Source organism: Rattus norvegicus, chromosome 1 (genome assembly GCF_021556685.1).
Source record: "Rattus norvegicus strain SHRSP/BbbUtx chromosome 1, alternate assembly SHRSP_T2T, whole genome shotgun sequence".
NCBI lineage: Eukaryota > Metazoa > Chordata > Mammalia > Rodentia > Muridae > Rattus > Rattus norvegicus.
Window position 1 is genome coordinate 221,147,248 of NC_141534.1, and position 11,477 is coordinate 221,158,724.

The following is an 11,477-nucleotide window of genomic DNA, read 5'->3' on the forward strand; positions in this document are numbered from 1 at the left end:
TGTGGTGGGAATAAATGCCTGCATCACTCATATCCAGCTAAAATTATTCTTTTTTTGTGACATGAGTGGCTTTCTTTGTCTGAGGTTTTGGGCATGGTGTTCTTAAGGAACTCTCTGTTTCCTGTACGCTATTGAGTTGTTTAGCCCTGTCTCTGAAGTGTGCATATATCCTATCCCCTGAATGACTCCTAAAATTATTAACCACTTGTCTTCTGTTAGCTTGGCTAGCAAGTAAATGGTTTTATTTGCCAAAAAAATGCAAAATGCAAAAAGCTTCTAAGCCAAAGCATCCAGGAAATCCAGGACACAATGAGAAGACCAAACCTAAGAATAATAAGTATACAAGAGAGTGAAGACTCCCAACATAAAGGGCCAGTAAATATCTTCAACAAAATCATAGAAGAAAACTTCCCTAACCTAAAGAAAGAGATGCCCATGAACATACAAGAAGCCTAAGGAACTCCAAATAGATTGGACCAGAGAGAAATTCCTCCCATTACATAATAGTCAAAACACCCAATACACAAAACAAATAATAATAAAAACAGTAAGGGAAAAAGGTCAATTAGCATATAAAGGCAGACTTTTCAGAATTACACCAGACTTTTCAACAAAGACCATGAAAGCTACAAGATCCTGGACAGATGTCATTAGGACCCTAAGAGAACACAAATGCCAGCCCAGGCTACTATACCCAACAAAACTCTCAATTAACATTAGATGGAGAAACCAAGATATTCCATGGCAAAATCAAATTTAGACAACATCTTTTCTCAAATCCACCCCTTCAAAGGATTATAGATGAAAAACTCCAACAAAGAAGGGAAACTGTCCCAGCCTGCCCGAACATCAACAGAGACCTTGGAGAGGGGAGTGGGAGGGATGGGACAAGAGGCGCGAGAAGTGGAGACAAGACAATATTCTGATTATGTCTCATTTAATCAAGCAAAAAGCACTTGTTTATAAGCAGAAAAATCATACAACACAAACTGGTAATCAGGGTAACGATAAACGTTGTCACATCAGAAACCAATGGCATAAGTTTTGATTTCCCAAAAACTTCTTACCTACACTAAGTTTCAATTTTCTGAAGTTTCTAACTAAGAATAGAATGAAACTCATTCTTGTGTAAAAGCAAGCTACCAGGAAGTCTCCAGTATTTTTGACTGGTGGTAACCCCCACGTATGCTACTTGGAAACAAGGGCCCATGAAGTGGAAAACACTTAGCTCAGGCAAAGAAAGGTATAAGCAGGCTGGGTGGCCCCGGACAGGTCCCCCTTTTTTATTATTTCAAGCCATGAGAGAGCCCCTAGGGAACTGTGTCTCTCTTAGATTGGAGCACGACCTTCTTATTTCTCTAGGCCCGTCATTGGATAAGACAGCAGCTTATGGTGGCTCTCCTGTCTTAGGCTTCAAATACCAGAGAATGCTGCTCTCTTACCCCTCATTGACTGTCCAGTTCAGCTCACAGGGGAGGTGGTTGGGAGCAGAAGACCCACCTAAATCATTCATCTCAAGGCGATGATAATGGACCTGAATGGCCTCAATTTATTGATTAATAAAAGCCATGAGCTTGTTGAAAATCATGGGTCCCAGTGTAACCAAGAGCAAAATACTAATCAGGGGTCCCACAAAGGGCATCAAAAGAGAAAACGTAGATGATCTCCACCAATCACAGGCGGTAGAGGAAAATTTCTGTCTCTGTAGTTCAATACTGAGCTTGTGTAATTTATTAACTTGGGTTTCCACCAAGCCAGATTCGTTGACATAGAAACAGCATTCTTCTCCCAGGAACAGGCATGTTCCACCCTTTTCCATGGTCAGGAGATCTAAGGCTCACTGGTTCTGTAAGGTGACCTGAGCAAGGGAATTCATCTGCCTTTGCAGGGAAGCCAGAGACTCTGCTGAGGCCTCTATTGCCAAATGAAACTGTTGAGAAAGTTTTGCAGTGGGGAGAAGGGAATGTCCTAAAGTTCCTCCTGCCAAGCCAGCAGCCACAATGGATTTAGCAAGGGAGATACCAGCCACCAGGTGTAAGAAAACAGCCCATTTCATCCTTAAGGATGGCAGACCAGCCCAACCTAGATATTCAGCTGGGGTGCAAAGGGTTAACGGAGGCAGTAAGGCAAAGGGAAGGCACAGCAGCTCCTTATTTACAGGAGCTGAAAGATTTTTGGAAAGGTACCATTACACCAGAGAGAGAACCCCTCAGGGGCAAAAAGATCTGTATTTGGGACAATAGTCAAATTACACAAGGTAGTGCTAGCATTAGAATAGCAAAAGCTAAATTGTTCCCGATCAGGAGCCAAAAACAGTGATAGATCAGAGATGGGCGAAAATCCTTTATCAATATTACTAGAGCCATTAAACGAGGTGGGATATGGGACTGCTGTTAAAGGAGGACGTGCTAGCGCGGCACAAAGGAAACAGGCAGAAACATTGCCAAGACCTGTAATGTTGGCAATCATGTGGCCTTCTCTGAGAAGAGAGAGCCAGGAAAAAGGGAAGGTGAGTTGTGTATTTAACTTTTTCTTGTTCTTGGATTTCTGCATGGATGGTGGTTTGTATTTGAACAAGAGAATGACAAATATAGACATAGCTGCTAGGCCAGGTTATATCTCTATTCATGTACATGGCTACCTAGACTGGTGTAGTCCAGCGAGAATCCCATGATCCCAAATATCCCAAGTATAGCCTGGGGGTATGTGATAAAAATTGTGGCCCTGATAGGGACCTTGAATAATAATCTCATTATTTAAGTTCCTAACATCATGGATTCTGCATGAATGATAGGGACATCCTACGTTCTCCTCAATACATCGGTCTATGTAGTAGGGATGTTGTTGATCAAACAAAAAGCACAAGACAGGAGCAACTTTTCCAGGTCATGCCTTAAAAGTCTATAAAATTTAACATTATAGCAGATTGGCATCCCATAGGTGGACAATCAGCTGTGGCCAGGAGATGACCATAACTCAGAGTTTTAGCATGGTTTGTACAATTTTCAGTCAGAAAAAAAATGCCAGGCAAATGGGGGAATTACATCCCTTTTACCCAGTGTTGAAGCATCACAAGTGATTTTCCATTGGCTCAAAAGTACCTTCCATAGGAACATCTTCAGCAAGTTGAATTCAATCTTTTTCCTGAAAAGAAAAAAAAATATGCATTCTCAGGAAAGAGGTTATTCCCTGGATTTATTAACATTATCAGTTTGTTTTATGAATCACTCTGGCAGCCATCTGGCTGTATCATTTTCTTGAGAAAGAATGCAGACTGACCCTCTCCCCCAGATAAGCACTGGGTCATGTGCACGCCATGTATAATTAAAGGATCTTTCCATTTGACCATAGCGAACTGTTTTTGTGAATTAGGGTGCCAAAAGCGATTTGCGGCTGACTTTTTATCAGCATCCAATTTTTTAAAAAATTAAAATAAGAAGGGCATGGTTTACTATATTTCTGGGGGTACCCTTTGTAGGGTACCATTCTCCCTTTTTATTTTTATTTTTTTTGAAAGTGACACACTGAAAGATTTATTTCCCCAGTAGGTTAATGTAACAGATAATTCTCAAATATCACATTAAGATAAAAGAAAGAAACAATACTTAAGCCAGTTGTCAATTCATTTCCCTACAGCTATTTAGCAGAACATTTTTCAATGAGAACGTGTTATTCTCCAGGTACACAAATTAATTTCTTATTAGCATCCTGCTCACAAGAATCTTAAGGTGTATCTTTATAGAAAAGAAGCAGAAATGAATATTTGGCTGAGCCCAGAAGGTGAGAAATGCAAAACACTGTTTAATTTTAAATAAGGATTAAGATGACATTTTTGTATAGACATAACATGAAATCATTGACATTGTTGCAATGAACAAATATTGAAACATATGGCTTTTAAACACTGATTTTAAAATTGCTCTTTTCTGACACCAACAACTCACAGTTCAAAGATGGTGATGAGCAGAATGTGAACTCAACACCAGGTACCATATATTCTTATCCAGATGCAGGGTATGGCACCTCTCCTTACAGTGTTTCACTTACATTTGATTCCCTCCTTTTCCAATTATATGACATTTCTGATAAGTGGGCCCTTTCCACCAATTCCATGAGTTTTTCCTTGGGGAGAGGAACATATATATCTCGCAAATTTGTGAGAGCTAAACACATAGCACTTAGCACAGTTTCTGACCAACAACAATAGCTCCTAACTACCAGCTAATGACTTGTGAATCTCAGGAAGTCACTCTGATATCAACAAAATAACCAAAATCTAAGTTGGACTACATGCTTCTTTTATATACTGTTGGGTTATTGCAATTTCTGCAATAAAACAGACTTCCAAATACTACCAGATTGTTACTAGTTTTATTGGGCAGCAAAATTTTTTGTAGAGAAAATGACATCAGATAAAATATGATCCAAAATAAAAAATAAGTACAGCTAATTTAATTATACACTATAAAATAATAAATCACTTTATTACTTTATTATAACAAGTAAAATCCTGAATGTTATTAAAATACACACTTTAATATTGTTCTTTTATTGATGATTCCAGGGAACTCTATTAATATAGTTATTACCAAACTCACAATTGGATTTGCACCTTTAGATGAAAAGATTAAATTGTATTCTGTAATTAATAACACTAATTTGTACCAAGTATCACTCTTGACCACACCCCCAAAACATAAAATCATGCAGGACCACCTGGGACTATATGAGAAGCTAGAGTTCCTGAACACACAACTTATAACAAAATATCACAACTAATGTCAGTTCAAATCATTTCTATCACTAATGAATTAACTTATTGATTCATTGAGCACTGGCTCTATACCTTATGCCAGTCCTTTATTTATAGTTGGTAATATAAACACAAATGATAAATGGCATAGTCTTTCAAGAGTATAATGAAAAGTTTGTACATATATCGGAAAGTAGAGAAAACCAAGAACTTATCCAAATATGTCTTATTAGTAGAAAACTTTGTGAAGATCTGTTAAAATCTATTCTTAATGTGTTTATGTGTGGAGTGTGCATGCAGTTAGTGGTGAGTTTCTCACTTGTGCTTGAGCATGCACAGGTCCTCCTATATTTCTTTCCATGTTATTTTTTGAAAAGAAACTTAAAGCTCACTCATTTTGCTCTGTGAGCGCCTGTGAGCTCGCCACTGCATTCTTGTACTCCCTCCAGCCCAGGATCTCAAAGGCACACTCTTGGGCCTTCCACATGGCACAGTTGTCTTTGGCACAACAAGCTCTGATTGATTCAGCTATCTCCTAAGACTGTAAACACGTTTTCTAAGTCTTAAGGAATAATTAAGAATTTCCCATAAATAACAAAGACCAAGAACTTACATAGCTCTATGTTCTAAATATTTACTTAGTGAAAGTCCTTGAACCCCTAAGTTCTTGTTCACAAGACAAAGCCCAAGGAAATAACTTATAACCCTGGCATCTGTTCTTTTTTAAAAGCTTTATGCAATCTTCCCTCTACAGACAGATGTGCTCTTCTACCATGGCTTATCCTTGAGAGTTATAAGGAATCCTTGTAACATGTGAGATGTGTAATGGTGTACAAGATTTTTGAAAAGTCTTTGATATATATCTTAGACCATTATCAGTTTTAATTTGTTTGGGAATCCCCAAGACAGAAAAGCAATGTAGGAGGTGGGCAATGACATGTTTGGTGGCTTCATCAGTTTGTAGGGTAGCAACAATGAACCCACTATAGGTATCCATACAAACATGAATATATTGTAAATTACCAAATTTTGAGTAGTGAGTGACATCCATTTGCCAGATCATATTTGGTACCAAGCCTTTGGGATTGACTCCCAAGTGTGGAGTATGGAGGTAAATCACACAGGAAGGACATTGCTTGACTATCTGTCTGGCTTGCTCTCTGGTAATATTGAACATCAATCTTAATGTGTGAGCATTTAAATGATGTAACGAATGAATAGTCTGTGCCCATTGAAGATTTTCAGGTAGGCTGGGGAAAGCAGTGGCTATTAACTTAATGGCCCCATCTGCCACTTCATTGCCTCATACTCTACTAAGTTTTGAAATGGATTGTTGGAGTTGGCTGGAACAAAGCTGACTGCCCCACAAGCTTGTTTTGGGGCCTGGAGCTGGCCCCTGCCCCTGTTTCCCTGATGATGTTTGGGTTCCCTTCAGCATCTCTCTTTGATCTGTAGAAATTTGTCCAATGTTTTCCTCATTGGCATTTTGGGCAGAGGCCAGGAGCAGGGAAATCAGATTGTTTCCTAATTGGATCTCTGTGGCAATCCTTAGCATAATGTCCTGCCTTACTACATTTAAAACACCCCCATTTATTTTTTTTCTATTGGCGACGAATTCTTTAACAGTCTGTCCACTAAAGGCTGCAGCCATAGCAAGAAAGACCCTGTTGATATGAGGGTCCAATGTCTGAATAGAGGCAGATGTAACCTGTCAAATCAACCTTCTTTCTGTAGGATCTGATAGCTGCCTGACAGACTGTAATGGCATTTTCAAAGGCTAATTGTTTTATATAATCAACATCTGTCTCTGTACTTCTAAAAATGCAACCTGCAGTAGTCATGAGCCTGTGTACTTACTCACAAAAGGCTCATCTAATTCCTGTTTCGCCCCAGTAAATGACACTCTTGGATCCTCTTTAACAGGGAGTTTCTGTTCAACATCTTTAGTCATAAGGGAAATGTAAATCAAAACAACACTGAGATTTCACCTCACACCAGTGAGAATGGCTAAGATCAAAAACTCAGGTGACAGCAAATGCTGGCGAGGATGTGGAGAAAGAGGAACATTCCTCCATTGTTGGTGGGATTGCAGACTGGTACAACCATTCTGGAAATGAGTCTGGAGGTTCCTCAGAAAATTGGACATTGAACTAACTACCTGAGGACCCAGCTATACCTCTCTTGGGCATATACCCAAAAGATGCCCCAACATGTAACAAAGACACATGCTCCACTATGTTCATAGCAGCCTTATTTATAATAGCCAGAGGCTGGAAAGAGCCCAGATGCCCTTCACCAGAGGAATGGATACAGAAAATGTGGTACATCTACACAATGGAATATTACTCAGCTATCAAAAACAATTACTTTATGAAATTCATAGGCAGATGGATGGAACTGGAAAATATCATCCTGAGTGAGGTAACACAATCACAGAGAAACACACATGGTATGCACTCATTGATAAGTGGCTATTAGCCCAAATGATTGAATTACCCTAGGTGCACAGAACACATGAAACTCAAGAAGGATGATCAAAATGTGAATGCTTCACTCCTTCTTTAAAAGGGGAACAAGAATACCCTTGGGAGGGAATAGGGAGACAAAGTTTAGAACAGAGGCAGAAGGAACGCCCATTCAGAGCCTGCCCCACATGTGGCCCATACATATACAGCCACCAAACTAGATAAGATGGATGAAGCAAAGAAGTGCAGGCCGACAGGAGCCGGATGTAGATCGCTCCTGAGAGACACAGCCAGAATACAGCAAACACAGAGGCGAATGCCAGCAGCAAACCACTGAACTGAGAACTGGACCCCTGTTGAAGGAATCAGAGAAAGAACTGGAAGAGCTTGAAGGGGTTCGAGACCCCATATGTACAACAATGCCAAGCAACCAGAGCTTCCAGGGACTAAGCCACTACCCAAAGACTATACATGGACTGACCCTGGGCTCCAACCTCATAGGTAGCAATGAATAGCCTAGTAAGGGCACTAGTGGAAGGGGAAGCCCTTGGTCCTGCCAAGTCTGAACCCCCAGTGAAGGTGATTGTTGTGGGGAGGGTGGTAATGGGGGGAGGATGGGGAGGGGAACAACAATATAGAAGGGGAGGATTAGGGGGCATGTTGGCCTGGAAACCGGGAAGGGGAATAACAATCGAAATGTAAACAAGAAATACTCAAGTTAACAAAGATAAAAAAAAAAAACAAAACAAACAAAAAACAGGGAGTTTCTCCAGGCCCTAGTGACTGTTGCTGGAATTTGAGCAAATAGCCCAGGATCATATTGCATCTGAGCACCATTAGTATCATAATTGCCTGATTCAGTCAGCCTGTCAAAGGTCCATCCATTACCTGCCTGAGCATTCCTTTGACAGTTTCTCTACAGTTTTCAAAAAATTCTGACTTCCATAGAAGATAATCGCCTCCAGTCAGAATGGCACTGACTAGTGTATTTCAGTGTCCAGGAGTGAAGCCAGTTTTCAGCCACATATTCTAAAATGGTTAGAGTATAAGGAACAGGAGCACCATATTGGGTCACACCAGTTTTTAATTCTTGGACAGTTTTAAAGTCAAATCCTTGGTGATGTCTCCCAGACTGTCCCTGTGCATCTACACTTTTCGTTACTGGGAAGGTGTCTAAAACATCTCTGTTTTCATTTTCATTGTTAAGATTAACAAGCGCCTTGCCTTTTGGTGCCTTTTGTTCTGGCTGCTGTGGAGGGTGAGTTGTTTTTGCTTTTGAGCTTGTATCTGCCACAGACGCATCCCCTGTTTTTAATTTTTGTAGTTTGCTAATCAAAGACTGACGAAGTTCCTCTAACTATATTTGTTCCTCGAGATAAGCTATTTTTGCTTTCAACCCTTGCTTGAAAAAGCAGTTACTGGAACCTTTTCAGGCCCAAAAGTTTTATAAAACCTTTAAAAGCACCTCCTACTCTATTCTATCCTTAAACATCAATAATGCCCTCTTGAGGAAACCAAGGGCAAAGATCCTTAACAAAATAAAAAAATTAAACAAATCATTGGTTTTTACCTTTACTCCTTGTACTTTAATGTCTCTTTTAATTGTCTCACATGGACCTCATATTGGCAATGCCTCTTTTAATTGTTTCACATAGACCTCATTTTGGCTTAATGTTTGTCCCATAATCAGACTCTATCACTCACTTTCGTTTCAGCCACAGCAGGCTCCCACAGCATTTGAAGGAATTTCTATATACAATGCTGGCCACCTGAACCTTCTTCCTCATGGAGCCTCCTCTATCCAGGCCCCACTTTGGGCGTCCTGTGTCCAAACCAGCAGGAACATCAGCGGAGACCCTGGAGAGGGGAGTGGGATGGATGGGACAAGAGGTGAGAGAAATGGAAACAAGACAGTATTCTGATCAAGTCTCATTTAATCAAGCAAAAAGCACTTGCTTATAAGCAGAAAAATCACACAATACAAACTGGTAATCAGGGTAACGATAAACACATGCCACATCAGAAACCAATGGCATAAGTTTTGATTTCCCAAAAACGTCTTGCCCTCAATAAGTTTCAATTTTCTGAAGTTTCTAAGAATAGAATGAAACTCATTCTTGTGTAGAAGCAAGCTACCAGGAAGTCTCCAGTATTCTTGACTGGTGATAACCCCCACGTATGCTACTTGGAAACAAGGGCCCGTGAAGTAGAAAACACGTAGCTCAGGCAAAGAAAGGCATAAGCAGGCCGGGTGGCCCCGGACAGGAAACTACATCCTAGAAAAGGCAAGAAAGTAATCTTCTTGCAACAAAATTCTACCTATAACAATAAAAATAATGGGAAACAGCAATCGCTAATATCCTTAATATCTCTTAACATCAATGGACTCAATTCGCCAATAAAAAGACATAGACTAACAAACTGGATACATAACTAGGACCCAACGACATTCTGCTGCTTACAGAAAATGCAACTCAGTGACAAAGCAGACACCACCTCAGAGTGAAAGGCTGGAAAACAACTTCCCAAGCAAATGGTTTCAAGAAACAAGCTGGAGTAGCCATTCTAATGTCAAATAAGATTGACTTTCAACTTTTCAAAGTTACCAAAAAGGATAAGGAAGGGCACTTCATAGTCATCAAAGGAAAACCCACCATGTTGAGTTCTAAATCCTGAACATCTATGCTCTAAATGCAAGGACACCTACATTCATAAAAGAAACCTTACTAAAGCTCAAAGCACACATTGCACCACACACAATAAGAGTGGAAGATTTCAACACCCCACTCTCATCAATGCACAGAGCATGGAAACAGAAACTGAAAGAGACACAGTGAAACCAACAGAAGTTATGAACCAAAAGGATTTGACAGATATCTATAGGACATTTTATCCATCCTAAAACAAAAGAATATACCTTCTTCTCAGCACCTCACGGTACGTTCTCCAAAACTGACCATATAATCGGTCACAAAACAGACCTCAACAGATGCAAGAAGATTGAAATAATCCCATGCATCCTATCAGATCACCACGGACTAAGGCTGGTCTTCAATAACAGCAATAACAACAGAAAGGCCACATACACTTAGAAGTTGAACAATTCTCTGCTCAATGATAACTTGAAGAAAAAGAGATAAAGAAAGAAATTAAAATCTAATAAAATTGAAGGCACAAAATATGCAAACTTATTGGATACTATGAAAGCTGTGCTAAGAGGAAAACTCATAGCTCTGAGTGCCTGTGAAAAGAAACAGGAGAGACCATATGTCAGCAGCTTGACAGCACACCTAAAAGCTCTAGAACAAAAAGAAGCAAATACACCCAAGAGGAGTAGGAGGCAGGAAATAATCAAACACAAGGTCAAAATCAACCAAGTAGAAACAAATAGAACTATACAAAGAATCAACAAAACCAGGAGCTGGTTCTTTGAGAAAATCAACAAGATAGATAAACCTTTAGCCAGACTAACCAGAAGGCACAGAGAGAGTATCCAAATTAACAAAATCAGGAATGAATAGGGAGACATAACAACAGAATCTGAGGAAATTCAAAAAATCATCAGATCCTACTACAGAGGCCTATATTCAACAAAACTGGAAAATCTGAATGAAATGGACAATTTTCTAGACAGATACCAGGTACCAAAATTAAATCAGAATCATATAAACCATAACAATGAGGTGAGTAGCAATCCTTGTTCAAACCTTAGTAGATCTCTATTGGTTTGTAATCAGTCACACAAATTTACCAGCTTACAAGGACACATCTTTGTATCTTACCTTATTCAGAGAAGACCGTCAACAGCTTAGCCTTGTCCCATTGTTACATCTTAAGAGACTGTGTGAGTGGGAAAACTGAGGTTCTCTTGGGTTTCCTAGTTTCATTAATAACAGAGTTTAAAGCCATACTAGGAAGGAGGGGCAAGAACACTTTTAGGACAGTTTGAGGGATGGAAAACAAACCAAACAAAACAAAATCAGGCAGATAAGCTTAAAATTCCTTTACTCTCCAGAGAGAGGAAACATGAAGGGAAAGACTGCAAAAACCCAGAAGTCTGGAAAAACATATTTAGGAGTGCCAAGTCACCACTCTAAGTTCAGAATTCACTCACTTCTAGATCCTTGTATTATAAAGCAATGCACTGTACCAGGTACACATGATAGAAATAAAGACAGTTTATCAAGAAAAGAAAAGCAGTCCTAAGAATTGAAGTGGACTGGTGAGCTGTGAAAAGAGTCTGAAGGGCATCCAGCCAC

The 11,477-nt window shown here is 39.7% G+C and overlaps 1 protein-coding gene across 3 annotated transcripts in view; it reads right to left on the reverse strand.

Moving 5' to 3' along the window:
• The window catches only part of LOC102551452 (uncharacterized), a 53,131-nt gene extending 42,054 nt beyond the window's left edge, over nucleotides 1-11,077 (reverse strand). For all 3 annotated transcript variants that reach the window (XR_015653010.1, XM_087608802.1, XM_087608800.1), the window contains exons 1-3: nucleotides 11,001-11,077; nucleotides 8,923-9,075; nucleotides 3,102-3,144 (exon numbers count right to left, since the gene is read on the reverse strand). Coding sequence is in view for 2 of the 3 variants with exons in the window: in XM_087608802.1 (XP_087464928.1) it covers nucleotides 3,102-3,144; nucleotides 8,923-9,005 (126 nt within the window). In the remaining variant the exon portion in view is untranslated. The remainder of the gene's footprint in view (nucleotides 1-3,101; nucleotides 3,145-8,922; nucleotides 9,076-11,000) is intronic.
• Between the last annotated feature and the right edge of the window lie 400 nt (nucleotides 11,078-11,477).